This window comes from Saccopteryx leptura, chromosome 4 (assembly GCF_036850995.1).
Source record: "Saccopteryx leptura isolate mSacLep1 chromosome 4, mSacLep1_pri_phased_curated, whole genome shotgun sequence".
In the NCBI taxonomy this organism is placed as follows: Eukaryota; Metazoa; Chordata; class Mammalia; order Chiroptera; family Emballonuridae; genus Saccopteryx; species Saccopteryx leptura.
Window position 1 is genome coordinate 213,499,297 of NC_089506.1, and position 14,499 is coordinate 213,513,795.

Sequence of the window (14,499 nt, forward strand, 5' to 3'; positions counted from 1 at the left end):
CACGCTCTGGCTGGAGACCTCGAAGTCTCGAACCTGGGTCTTCCGCATCCCAGTGTGATGCTCTATCCACTGCGCCACCACCTGGTCAGGCTTCATACGTTGTTTTTAACTCTTTCAGCAATGTGGGGTACACTGCAGGGCTTTTTTGTTGTTGTATTTTATTTATTTATTTATTTATTTATTTATTTATTTATTTATTTATTTTTGTGAGTGAAATAGACATGAAAGGATAAACAGGGATAGATAGATAGGAAAGGAGAGAGATGAGAAGCATCAACTCATAGTTGACACTTTAGTTGTTCATTGATTGCTTCCTCAGATGTGCTTTGAATAGGGTGTGTGTTGCTCTGGCTGAGCCAGTGACCTCTTGCTCAAGCCAGCAGCCTTGGTCTCAAGCTGGTGACCTTGGAGTTTCAAACCTGGGTCATCAGTGTCCCAGGTTGACAATCTCTCCACTGAGCCACTGCCTGGTTAGGCTCTACCCTTTCTTCTAAGATGACTAATTTATGCTTAGTTTTCTAATTTCCTTCCTCTATTTTGGTTTATTTTATAGTTGTTTATCTTGAATGTCAACATAAAAACTTAGTTTAGGCCCTGGCCGGTTGACTCAGTAGTAGAGTGTCGGCCTGGCATGCAGGAGTCCCAGGTTTGATTCCCGGCCAGGGCACACAGGAGAAGCGCCCATCTGCTTCTCCACCCCTCCCCCTCTCCTTCCTCTCTGTCTCTCTCTTCCCCTCCCACAGCCGAGGCTCCATTGGAGCAAAGTTGGCCCAGGCGCTGAGGATGGCTCCATGGCCTCTGCCTCAGGTGCTAGAATGGCTCTGGTTGCAGCAGAGCAATGCCCCAGATGGGCAGAGCATCGCCCCCTGGTGGGCATGCTGGGTGGATCCAGGTTGGGCGCATGCGGGAGTTTGTCTGACTGCGTCCCCATTTCCAACTTCAGAAAAAAAACCCCACCAAAAAAACCCCCCCAAAAACCCCTTAGTTTATATACTAGTTTGCTGTTTCATGCTTAATAATAATAAATAAAAAATGATGTGTGACCTGTGGTGGCACAGTGGATCTGGAACCCTGAAGTCACTGTCTGGAAAACCTGAGCTCGCCTGGTCAAAGCACAAATGGGAAGCAAGTACTTGTTGATGCTTCCCACTCCTCCTCTTTTCTCTCTCTCTCTCTCCTTTCTCTGACATGAATATATAAAAACTAAAATTTTTTTTAAAAAGTGATGTTATTAGTTTTTATGTATAAACATTGCCTCCCACAGATTTAGTAAAATTTATGCTCATTACTATTTATTTCTGTATAATCTGATTTCAATTTTGAGGTTTTTGGTCCAATATTTATTTATATTTTTATTTTATTTACTTATTTTTTTTACAGAGACAGAGAGAGAGTCAGAGAGAGGGATAGACAGGGACAGACAGATAGGAACGGAGAGATGAGAAGCATCAATCATTAATTTTTCATTGCACGTTACAACACCTTAGTTGTTCATTGATTGCTTTCTCATATGTGCCTTGACTGTGGGGCTACAGCAGACCGAGTAACCCCTTGCTGGAGCCAGCGACCTTGGGTCCAAGCTGGTGAGCTTTGCTCAAACCAGATGAGCCCACACTCAAACTGGCAACCTTGGGGTCTCGAACCTGGGTCCTTCACATCCCAGTCTGATGCTTTATCCACTGTGCAACCACCTGGTCAGGCTATTTGTTGATTTTAGATAGAGGAGAAGGAAGCGAGACAGAAACATTGATCTGTTCATTTATGTGCCCTAGACCAGGGATTGAACCCTCAACCTTTGTGTATTGCGACAGTGCTCTAACCAACCAAGCTATCTGGCCAGAGCCAAAATGATGAGTTTTGACATGTATACATCCATGAAACTGTAGACAGGACAAGGAAGATGTCTATTGCTTGCACATTTACCTTTCTGTTACCTGGATTGGCAGGAAATCCAGCCTGGTCTCAAGTTCCTCTGCCAACAGCTTTCTACTCTGATGGGCATCCCTGGGCTAGGGTGGGCTCAGCTGAGCCCTGAACTCAACATGCTCAAGGACAGGAGGGAGCAGGTGAATGGACCTAGAGCACCTCTAGGGGGCGGTGTTGCCTAATGCTACTTTTTAAAAAATTACTGATTGTTTTGAAAGACAGAAACATCTATCTGCTCCTGTATACACCCTGTCCAGGGATTGAATTTGCAACCTTTGCGTATCTGGACAATGCTCTAACCAACTGAGCTATCTGGCCAGGGCCTAAGGCCACTTTCTTGCCTAATCATTTCCCCTAATCTTGCCAACATATTGTTACATAAACTAGAGCTTTTTAACTGTGTTGTTCATATCAACGATTTCCAACTGGTGTGCTGCAAGAATTATTTTTTTTAAATGAGAGGTGGGGAGATAATGAGACAGATTCCTGCATGCTCCCCTATCGGGATCCACCTGCCCTGTCTGAGGCCAATGCTCAAATCAACTGAGCTATCTTCAACTCCTAGGGCTGATGCTCAAACCAATCAAGCCATTGGTTGCGAGTGGGGAAGGTGGGGGCAGAGGAAGGGAAAGAGAAGCAGATGGTAGCTTCTTATGTGTGCTCTGACTGGAGATTGAACCTGGGATGTCTGCACACTGGGGAGACACTCTATCCACTGAGCAAACCGGCTAGGGCCAGAAAATTTTAAAACATGCAATACTCAACTATATAGCCAGGGACAGTGACCTCTTTTCCCTTAGACTGTCAAATAAAAAAATGACAACATTCAACAAAACAATAGCCATCTGATGTGAATGAATAAAAATTATAGCCATTTTGTTTTTGTCAGATTGGTAAAAAATATACCTTTTTGGTATGCTGCAGGATTTTAGTAATTAGTTTATATGTAGTATGAGATAAGAAGGTTTAAAAATCACTGCTGTATATCTGTACTGACTTTAAAAATTGCTTCATTTTTATGATTCAAAGGAAGGTGTAATAAAGTTTCCCACAATGATTTTGTAAATGTCTAATAGTTTAGCTTTGCATGTTGATATTTTTAAGAACACAATGATTTATAATATATATTCTACACACATTGTATCTTTTTTTTAAGATTTTTTTAAAATTTATTCATTATAGAGAGGGGAGAGAGAGAGAGAGAGAAGAGGGGAGGAGCAGAAAGCATCAACTCCCAAATGTGCCTTGACCAGGCAATCCCAGGGTTTTGAACCGGCAACCTCAGCGTTTCCAGGTTGACGCTTTATCCACTGCACCACCACAGGTCAGGCTGTATCTTTTTTTTTTTTTTTTTTAATTTTTTTTTTTTTGTATTTTTCTGAAGCTGGAAATGGGGAGAGACAGACAGACTCCTGCATGCGCCCGACCAGGATCCACCTGGCACGCCCACCAGGGGCGATGCTCTGCCCACCAGGGGGCGATGCTCTGCCCCTCCGGGGCGTCACTCTGCTGCGACCAGAGCCACTCTAGCGCCTGGGGCAGAGGCCAAGGAGCCATCCCCAGCGCCCGGGCCATCTTTGCTCCAATGGAGCCTTGGCTGCGGGAGGGGAAGAGAGAGACAGAGAGGAAGGAGGGGGTGGGGGTGGAGAAGCAAATGGGCGCTTCTCCTATGTGCCCTGGCTGGGAATCGAACCCGGGTCCCCCGCACGCCAGGCCGACGCTCTACCGCTGAGCCAACCGGCCAGGGCCTTTTTTTTTTTTAAGTGAGAGGAGGGGAGATAGTGAGACAGACTCCTGCATGCAACTCCGGTCTTGGGCTGATGCTCGAATCAACCAAACTATCCTCAGCACCTTGGGCCGATGCATGAGCCAACTGAGTCACTGACTGCAGGAGGGGAAGTGGGAGAGGAGGAGGAGAGAGAGGGGGAGAGAAGCAGAGAGTTGTTTCTCTTGTGTGCCCTGGCCAGGAATTAAACTTGGGACATCCATACGCCAGACCAGTGCTCTATTCACTGAGCCAATCAGCCAGGGCTACATTGTACCTTTAAAATCAGTGGTAGTCAACCTGGTCCCTACCGCCCACTAGTGGGCATTCCAGCTTTCATGGTGGGCTGTAGTAGAGCAACCAAAGTATAAGTAAAAAGATAGATTTAACTATAGTAAATTGTTTTATAAAGATTTATTCTGCCAAACTTAGTGAAAATCCGACATAAAGTACTTGGTAAGTAATTATTATTATATGCTTTAACTTGCTGTAACTCTGCTTTATAAATTTTATAAAGTAAAGTTACTTCCCTACTTTATAAATCTCCATTACTGTGGAACCGGTGGGCGGTTAGAAAATTTTACTACTAACAGAGATACAAAAGTGGGTGGTAGGTATAAGAAGGTTGACTACCCCTGCTTTAAATAGTATAAAATAGTAGAGTTCTTTTCCTGTTATCTTTTAGCTTAGTTTCTATTTGTATTTTGTAGGTTCTAATTTTTAAAATTAAAACTGCCACTCCCCTTATCTATATCTTTGTTTTTCTCTTTATTTTCAGCTTTCTGGGTTATTTGTATTAGCTGTGTCCCTGTAAACAGCATTTACCTAGATTCAGTGTATTTTCTTAAATGAGAATCCTTGTTCTTTTAAAAAAAATTTTATTTTTAGGGAGAGAGAGAGAAAGGGGTGAGAGGGAAGTGGGAAGCATTTACTCTTACTAGTTGTTTCTCAAATATGCCTTGAACGGGCAAGCCCAGGGTTTCTAACCAGTGATCTTAGTGTTCCAGGTTGACACTTTATGTGCTTAGTCTTATTTTATGTATTCTTATTAAAATATATTGTTTCTTTTTCTTTATTTATTTTCTTTCTTTTTTAAATTTATTTTTTATTTTTTAAAGATTTTATTTATTCATTTGAGAGAGGAGAGAGAGAGAGAGAGAAAGAGAGAGAGAGAGAGAGAAGGGAGACACAAGGGGGAGGAGCAGGAAGCATCAACTCCCAACTCCCATATGTGCCTTGACTGGGCAAGCCCAGGGTTTCGAACCGGTGACCTCAGTATTCCAGGTTGAGGCTCTATCCATTGCGCCACCACAAGTCAGGCTCTTTTTTTTTTTTTAACAGATTTTTTTTTATTCATTTTTTTTTTTTTAGAGAGAGGAGAGAGAGACAGAGAGAGAGAGAGAGAGAGAGAGGAGAGAGAGACAGAGAGAGAGAAGGGGGAGGAGCTGGAAGCATCAACTCCCATATGTGCCTTGACCAGGCAAGCCCAGGGTTTCGAACTGGCAACCTCAGCATTTCCAGGTCGATGCTTTATCCACTGCACCACCACAGGTCAGGCCTCTCTTTTTTTTTTTAGAGAGAGAGCGGAAGGGAGAAAGATGAGAAGCATCAACTTATACTTGTGGCACTTTAGTTGTTCATTGATTGCTTTCTCATATGTGCCTTGACTGAGGGGGCTCCAGCTGAGCCAGTGACCCTTTGCTCAAGCCATTGACCTCTGGGCTCAAGACAGCAATCCTGGGTTTCAAGCCAGAGACCTCTGGGCTCAAGTTAGCAACCCTGCGCTCAAGCTGGTGATCCCGCACTCAAGCCCACGACCTCAGAGCTTTGAATCTGCGTCCTCAGGGTCCCAGGCCACAGCTCCATCCACTGCGCAACCGCCGGGTCTGGCAGCAAATTTCTTAACCTCTCTGTGCCTTAAGTTATAACATTTAATAAAGGGAATAACAATAGTATCCACATCTTAGAGTAGTGAAGACTCAATGGAATAAGGCAAAGAATGAATAAATGAATTGGAAAATGAAGGATATAGGTTCCCTCCCTCCTATCTAAGAATCTCTCACTGCTAATCCTCCCACTTCCTGGGCCCAGTGATGGAACAATTTTATTATTTCTTCATTATTAAAAAAAATTGAAACAGACCTGACCTGTGGTGACGCAGTGGATAAAGCGTCGACCTGGAAATGTTGAGGTTGCCGGTTCGAAACCCCGGGCTTGCCTGGTCAAGGCTCATATGGGAGTTGATGCTTCCTGCTCCTCCCCCCTTCTCTCTCTCTCTCTCCTCTCTCTCTCTCCTTTCTAAAATGAATAATAATAAAAAAAACACAAAAAAGTACCCTTTAAAAAAATAGTTAAAAAAAAAAAATTGAAACAGGCCCTTGCCAGTTGGTTCAGTGGTAGAGCGTCGGCCTGGCGTGTGGAAGTCCCGGGTTTGATTCCTGGCCAGGGCACACAGGAGAAGCACCCATCTGCTTCTCCACCCCTCCCCCTCTCCTTCCTCTCTGTCTCTCTCTTCCCCGCCCGCAGCCAGGCTCCACTGGAGCAAAGTTTGCCCGGGCACTGAGGATGGCTCTATGGCCTCTGCCTCAGGCACTGGAATGGCTCTGGTTGCAACAGAGCAAGGCCCTAGATGGGCAGAGCATCGTCCCCTGGTGGGCATGCCAGGTGGATCCCAGTCAGGCGCATGTGGGAGTCTGTCTGACTGCCTCCCCCGTTTCAAACTTCAAAAAAATAAAATAAAATAAAATAAAAATAAAAATTGAAACATAATTCACATGCCATAAAATCCACCCTTTTGCCTGACCTGTGGTGGCGCAGTAGATAAAGTGTCAACCTGGAAACGCTGAGGTTGCCAGTTCAAAACCCTGGGCTTGCCTGGTCAAGGCACATATGGGAGTTGATGCTTTCTGCTCCTCCCCCCTTCTCTCTCTCTCTCTCTCTCTCTCTCTCTCCCCCCTCTCTATAATGAATAAATAAAATCTTTAAAAAAATCCACCCTTTCAAGAGCACAAGTAGTGATTTTTTTATTGATTTTAATTTATTGTGTTTACATAGATTCTAGTGTTGCCCCGAATGCATCCCCCCCATATTCCCCTCAACATCTCCCTTGTCCCCCTCCCCATAGCGTCCTCCCCCCTTCCTTTCAGCTTTATCCCATCCTTTCATCCCCTTTCCCTCTGTTTTCTTTTCCTCTGGTCCCTTTGATCTCTCCTCTGTCTCAGTTCTGTTCCTCAGTTCACATTGTTCATTGAATTCCTCAAATGAGTGAGGTCATATGGATATTTTTCTTTTTCTGCCTGGCTTATTTCACTTAACATAATAGTTTCCATGTCCATCCATGTTGTCGCAAAAGGTAAGATTTCCTTCTTTTTCATAGCCCCATAGTATCCCATTGTATATACGTACTACAGCTTTTTAATCCACTCGCCCACTGACGAACACTTGGCTATTTGCAGATCTTCACTATTGTAAACAATGCTGCCAGCCTGACCAGGCGGTGGCGCAGTGGATAGAGTGTTGGAATGGGATGCGGAGGACCCAGGTTCGAGACCCCGAGGTCGCCAGCTTGAACGCGGGCTCATCTGGTTTGAGCAAAAGCCCACCAGCTTGAACCCAAGGTCACTGGCTCCAGCAAGGGTTATTTGGTCTGCTGAAGGCCCGCGGTCAAGGCGCATATGAGAAAGCAATCAATGAACAACTAAGGTGTTGCAACGCGCAATGAAAAACTAATGATTGATGCTTCTCATCTCTCTCCGTTCCTGTCTGTCTGTCCCTGTCTATCCCTCTCTCTGACTCACTCTCTGTCTCTGTAAAAAATAAATAAATAAAAATAAAAAAACAATGCTGCCATAAACATGGGGGTGCATTTCTCCTTTTCAAACAGTGCTATGTATGGTGTTCTTGGGGTATATTCCTAAAAGTGGAATAGCTGGGTCAAAAGGCAGTTCGATTTTTAATTTTTTGAGGAATCTCCATACTGTTTTCAACAAGTAGTGATTTTTAAAAGCATATTTACAGGCTTTGCAATCATTACCACGAATTCCAGAGCATCACCCCCTTCCAATTACCCATTATCAATCACTCCCCATCCACTACTCTCCCCCACCCCACCCCTGGAGTCATTTAACTACTTTCTGTCTTTATAGATTTGCCTATTTGGGGATTTCCTGTAAATGGAATCATAATAATATGTGGTCCTTTGTGTGGGGCTTCTAATATATTTTCAGACTTCATCCACCTTGTTCCGCGTGACTTCTTCCCACCACGAACGTTTCTTTCGTAATTAAATCCCGCACACATGGAGAAACAAACGCTCCCTCTGCGGAAAGAGTGGACTCTGCGGAAAGAGTGGACAAGCGGCGGCCAGAGAGGTAGAACGCAGTGCCTGGCAAGCAGAGGGCAGTGTTCTGTCCTCCGCCGGCAGGCGGGCGGCAGCGGAATGCTGCACTACGCTGGTCCAAGTGAGACCCACCTTGGGTGTCACCTCCTTGACCGCCGGGCTAGCAGTCACACCGCGCTGGCGCTCTTGCGGAACTCCAGAAGAGGACGTGATGTACATTTATTGAACGCCTTCTGTGCGCCAGGTTCTCGGGAAACAGCGCAAAGCGAGAGGGACACAGATGCTGGGAGTGGATTAGCATGGATAGCGGGCGCCCCTAGATCTCCTGCTGAAGTGGTTATTATTGCTGGTGTTTTCAGTGTTGAGACTGTGGAAACCATGGAGGGACGAGCGTTGCGGACGAGACTGGGAACTGAGGCTACCGCGCGAGGGGTAGCGAAGGAAAGGACGGGCGATGTAGGGCGCGGCCTCAGGACACCCCGCCTACCGCACTTTACTCCGCGCTGTGGCCAAGCCGCAAGAATAAAGGGCGGAGCCTCGAGCCTCAAGACGCCCGGTCCTGTGCCCAACCCAGTGGTTCAGGGGACGGAGCCAGAGGACGCCGCGCCCCGCCCGCTGAAAAGACCCCGCCCCGCCCCGCCCACCGCGCGGGGAGGAGGAGGAACCGGTGGCGGGCCGCACACTGCAGCGCGAACGCGCGAGCGGGCGGTAGTGGACGGAGCGCGCGGCCGGGCCCGAGCGCCGAGCAGGCGTCGCGCAGGCAGACAGGCCACGGCCGCCTCTAAATCCCGCCCCTCCATGCAGTCCGCGGTCCCCGCCTGAGTCGCGGCCGCCGGCGCCGGGCGGGCTCGGGGTCGGGGCCATGCGCGCGCTGCCCTGACGATGCCGCCCGCCCGCCTGGCGCTTGCCCTGGGCCTGGGCCTGTGGCTCGGGGCGCTGGCGGGGGACCCCGGGCGCGGCTGTGGACCCTGCGCGCCCCCTTGTCTCTGCGGCCCGGCGCCCGGCGCCGCCTGCCGCGTCAATTGCTCCGGCCGCGGACTGCGGACGCTCGAGCCCGCGCTGCGCATTCCCGCGGACGCCACCGCGCTGTGAGTAACCCGCCGCCCCGCAACGCGGGCCGAACTGTTGCCATGACGCCGGGCGGGCGCAAGGACCTAGTAGGGCGGTGGGGGCCTAACGGGGCGCAGGCCGCGGGGAGGCCGTTGTGCGCCCGCACCCTCCTGGGAGAGGCCCGGCCGGGCAGGCCGCCGGCCTGGCGGGCCTCGTAGGGCGTGGGCGCGTCCCAGGCCTCTAGAAGGGGAAACGGAGTGCGGGCCAGGACTCTCCCAGGGCTAGGCTCCAGCGTGGTGAGGTCGGCCCGACTAAATAAGGAAAACCTGGGACCGCGGCCGGCTGTCAGCCCGCCTGGCGTGGGCCAGAGGGAAACAGAACAATCCCGGTTTCTGTGCAAGCAAAGACATTCCACGCGGTGGGGCTCTGCAAACGCGAGCTGGTGGGGAGCCTGTGGCAGCGTGCGGGGGCGGGGTGGGGCGGTCTTTGACCGGAGACTGCAAACACTTAAACGCCAATTAGACTAATAGGATTCGGCCTGGCGGATACCCAGCACCTGAGAGCCCAGAAGGAAGCCAGGAGGTGGAGAACTCAGTGTGGGATGGCAGGGAAGGCTTCCTAGTAGAGGTGTCTGGACAAGGATTTGATGGATGTGTAATAATTGGCATGAAACTTCGGGATGGGCAGGAAGGCAGGTCTTGGGGAAGGGAGAGGGAACCGTGTATGCAAAGACTTGGAGACTGGACTTGGTTGTTTGTAGATGTAGGGTACACGCCCAGTGAGGCAGCTGCAGAGAAAGTGTGAGGGCGTGGGGGCACCATGAGTTGTGGGCAGTGATTCTGAAGGGCCTCAAGTGTTCTCTCTAGGGCTCTGATGGGGAACAGTGGGTGGGTGGTTGGGGTTTTAAAAGAGCAAGAGCTGTTGTCAAGTTTGCAGTTTAGAAGTAGTAACGAGTCAACCTTTATGGAGTCAACTTGCATTGAGTGAGGTTCTGAGCCAAGCTCTGGTTGTGGTTGTCATCCTTAACCATCACCCTAACCCTCTGAGATGAAAGTACAGTGAAGATCTCCATTTTACAGATGAGAAAACTGAGATGCAGGTGATGCAACTTGTCTAAACACAAGTACCAAGTAATAGTACATTGTAAAGCTGGGTTCAACTGTGAGAGGCTCAGGATCCAGAGTTGGAATGAAGAGAGTGCAGGGGGACCAAGATTTGCAGTTTTCCTCCCTGGGCTAGGGGCTGGCCAAGGGACTGCTGATCCACATCCTTATGGCCTGGTTTAGATTTCTTGGGCACTTCAAGGCACATAAGGCAGGACTCCATCTCTTCTTGGCCGCAGGTTGTTAAATCTGGGAGTGAGCCCTGCCGTTCAGTTTTGTAAAATTGTTTCCTGGGTGACTACTCCACCTTTAATTGGAGGATGTCAGTGTTTGGATGTTGGGGGGAAGTAGGGATGTGTGCTTCTCCTGAGCGGTCCAGGTGTCCTTAGGGTTTTGCCAGGTGGACTTGGGGGTAGAGGAAGAGCAGGTTCTCCAGGGCCAGCTGGGTCTGTTGTCTTGTTCCATGACCACTTAAGTGTTTGCTATCTCTGCTGTCTCTGCAGAGATGAGCCTCCTGACTGCCACCAGTGCTCTCATAGTTGCATCAGACTCATCCTATCTCTGCTTTCTTTCTTTTTTATTTTTTGCAGATTTAATTTTTATTGATTTTAGAGCGGGGAGAGAGCTAGAAAGGGGAGAGGGGAGCAGGAAGCATCAACTTGTAGTAGTTGCTTCATGTATGTTCCTTGACCAGGCAAGCTCAGGGTTTTGAACTGGCGACCTCAGCATTCCAGGTAAACGTTCTAGCCACTGTGCCCTCACAGGTCAGGCCCTACCCTACCCCTTATTTCTTGATGCTGTGGGTGAGATTACCCTTGTCTCGGGTGGCCTGGGAGTTGCTGGGGGTCTGGCCTGGCTCCTGTTGGCTAGTCTGAGCTGGCCTCTGGGAGCTATGCCATTGGGTCCAAGGCCTCCAGCAGGGTGCACACTCAGGAGGCTCTAGGAGACAGTGATGGTGCCCAGGCATCTTGCCTTGCATGTGCCCCCTTACTCTCTGCTCCTGGGTTTTGGAGGTTCTAGGAGCTGGTGACCTGGCTCAGCCTGAGCTGACAGGATTTCCCGGGGTTGGAGGCCCCTCTGAGTGTGTGACAAGACCCAAGGAGGCAGAGAGAATAGGGTCCTGGGAGAATGGAGCCTGGCGCCTCTGTTGTCAGTGTCTCACAGCCACCCCTCTCTGAGACTCCTGGCCAGTCTGAGTAGTGGCAGGACAGCCATGTCTAGACTGGGGGAGGGGGAGCCTTGTCTATGTGGTACTCTGGGTTCCTGGGGCTCCCAGACCCCAGCCTTTCTTGGGTTAACCAGTGGTGCCTAGAGGTGGCAACGTGAAGACAGTGACGTCACTCAGCAAAATGCTGCTGCTGCTCTACTTTTAAAGCTTTATGATGGAGGAGCCCTGGCCAGGTATCTCAGTTGGTTAGAGCATTGTCATAATAGGTCAAGGTTGCAGGTTCAACTTCTGGTCAGGGCACATAAAGGAATCAACCCATGAATGCATAGATGGTTGGAATAATACATTAATGTTTCTCTCCCTGATCTCTGATCTCTAAACAAAAAATTTTAAAAAGCTTTATTGGGGCCCTGGCCGGTTGGCTCAGTGGTAGAGCATCAGCCTGGCGTGCAGGAGTCCCGGGTTCGATTCCCGGCCAGGGCACACAGGAGAAGCGCCCATCTGCTTCTCCACCCCTCCCCCTCCCCTTCCTCTCTATCTCTCTCTTCCCCTCCCGCAGCCAAGGCTCCACTGGAGCAAAGTTGGCCCGGGCACTGAGGATGGCTCTGGCCTCTGCCTCAGGCGCTAGAATGGCTCTGATTGTGGCAGAGCGACACCCCAGATGGGCGGAGCATTGCCCCCTGGTGGGCATGCTGGTGGATCCCGGTCGGGCGCATGCGGGAGTCTGTCTGACTGCCTCCCCGTTTCCAACTTCAGAAAAATACAAAAAAACAAAAACAAAAAAAGCTTTATTGGCCCTGGCTGTTTGGCTCATTGGATAGAGCATCAGACCAGCATGCGGATGTCCCAGGTTCAATTCCTGTCAGCACACAGAAGAAGTGACCATCTACTTTTCTTCCCCTCCCTCTCCCTTTTCTCTCTCACTTCCTCTCTCGCACTTGATTGGTCCGAGTGTTGGCCCCAGGCGCTGAGGATAGTTTGGTTGATTTGAGCATTGGCCCTAGACTGGGTTGGCAGTGGATCCTGGTTTGGGCACATGTGGGAGTCTGATTCTCTATCTTCTCTCCTCCCACTAAAAAAAAAAAAAAAGAAAGAAAAAAAAATTCTTTTTATCATGGAGAATTTGAATATACACAGAAATAAGCAAAATAGCTTGGTGAACATCATGGGCCCACTGCCCTGTGGCCTGGCCTGCCCCTCTACACCCCCCCATTTTTGAACCAAATCCTAGCATCCTATTTTTTTTATCTGTAAGCATTTTGGGGTGTATGGCAACACCATTATCATACTTACAACAGTAAGTAATTCCCTGATCCCATTACATGTTCAGTATGTTCAAATTTTTGGTTGTTTATTCTTTTTTTAAAAAATATTTTTGTTGATTTCAGAGAGAGATGAAGGGGGGGGAGAGAGAGACACACACACACACACACACACACACACACAGACACAGACAGGAACATGGAGCTGTTCCTGTATGTGCCCTGACTGGGGATCGAACTGGCAACCTCTGTGCTTCAGGATGATGCTCTAACCAACCGGGCTTTCCAGCCAGGGCTTTTTGTTTGTTTGTTTGTTTCAAGTTTGAATTGGGATCCAAATAAGGTCCATACAATGAATTAGTTGGTGTATTTTATTTAATTTTTTTTTTTTTTAAGAAAACCACTCAGAAGGCGTTCCCTCCCTCTTATTCTCTGAAAAGAGAGAATGGTGATGTCTTTTAAAGCTCTGTTGGTGTATAGGCTTCCTCTTCATCTGTGTTTCCCTGTGCAGTTTGTTGAAGACTCTGATTTGGACAGTTCCTGGGACTGGGCTGTGTCTTCGTGTCAGCTCCATGGTGTCATCCCGTGTACCCCTTGCCCTCTGTTTCCAGCAGATTGATGTTTGGGTCCGGAGCTGTACTGTGTGACGGGTCACATTTCAGATGCTCTGGAACCATTTGTGGCCAGCGCCTACTGTGTTGGAAGGGACAGCATAAAGGTAGAATGAGTGTTCGTTACCGTGGTAAGTTCTAGATGTGACAGTGCTGCTGCTCCAGGTGTGGTGTTTCGATCAGTTAATTTCAAGTGTGGGTGATTTCGACACAACCAGGTGTTGTGCACTGTTTATTTTGGTTAGGGACCCATCCTGGGTTTTGTGTATTGTCCTGTGCATGTTTCAGGTCTGGGTCTAGGCTAGGAAGAGGGACTTGGTTTGCTGATTAAAATATTGGGTGTCTAAGGGTCATCTGTTGGCTAGGAGCACTCAGGGCCTCTCCCTTGCCTGCCTGTGCCCTTAAATGACAGGATAGTGTGGGAAGGCTCAGTCCCTGGTGTCTGCACAGGACGTGTGAGAAGCGAGGTGAGCAATTTCCTGGACAGAGTCTGGGTCTGGTATGGTGTAGCACGTTAGCCTACAGATGTTGCTGCCTTAAGGGCTAGCCTGTTAAAAGAGGGTCCCCACTGTGAGCCTTGTGCATACAGAGGGCCTGACTGCTGTGTGCCAGCCCTGTACCAGGCGTCTTTAAAACCCACCTTCTGAGGCTCAGTCATGAGGGAGCTATTGTTAAACTAAAGACACAGTTGATGGGGCGGCGGGGGCCACTTTGGAGGGGCTGCCTAGGAGGACCTCTAGTGTAAGTGACTTTGAAACCAAGATTCATTGCTTATATAAGAGTCATCCAGCCTGACCTGTGGTGGCGCAGTGGATAAAGCGTCGACCTGGAAATGCTGAGGTCGCCAGTTCGAAACCCTGGGCTTGCCTGGTCAAGGCACATATGGGAGTTGATGCTTCCAGCTCCTCCCCCGTCTCCCTCTCCTCTCTCTCTTTCTGTCTCTCTCTCCCTCTCTCTCTTCTCTAAAATGAATAAATAAAATAAAAATTAAAAAAAAAAAAAAAAAAAGAGTCATCCAGGGGCCAGTGAGAGTATCCCAGACAGAGGGGACCGCCTGGCAGACGGAGGGGTGGGAGGTGGAGTGACATTGAAGGATGTAGGAGGGAAGTGGCATGGTTGACACCTTCCAGAAAGGCACTGGCTGCTATGTGGAGACAGCAGGTACTCGGAGGATCCCTGTATCTGGCACACTGCTGATCTCACCCTCACGTTCCCTGAGCTGCACACAACAGCCGGCACTTGGGAATTCAGATTATAACTGTGTTTGTAATGTTA

At 49.0% G+C, this 14,499-nt stretch overlaps 1 protein-coding gene across 4 annotated transcripts in view; it reads left to right on the forward strand.

Annotated features, from left to right (window-relative positions):
- Positions 1-8,713: 8,713 nt before the first annotated feature.
- PKD1 (polycystin 1, transient receptor potential channel interacting) overlaps positions 8,714-14,499 on the forward strand; it is a 53,175-nt gene continuing 47,389 nt past the window's right edge. For all 4 annotated transcript variants that reach the window (XM_066382877.1, XM_066382878.1, XM_066382879.1 and 1 more), the window contains exon 1: positions 8,714-9,118. In XM_066382877.1, coding sequence (XP_066238974.1) covers positions 8,913-9,118 — 206 coding nt within the window. In that variant the 5' untranslated portion in view covers positions 8,714-8,912. The remainder of the gene's footprint in view (positions 9,119-14,499) is intronic.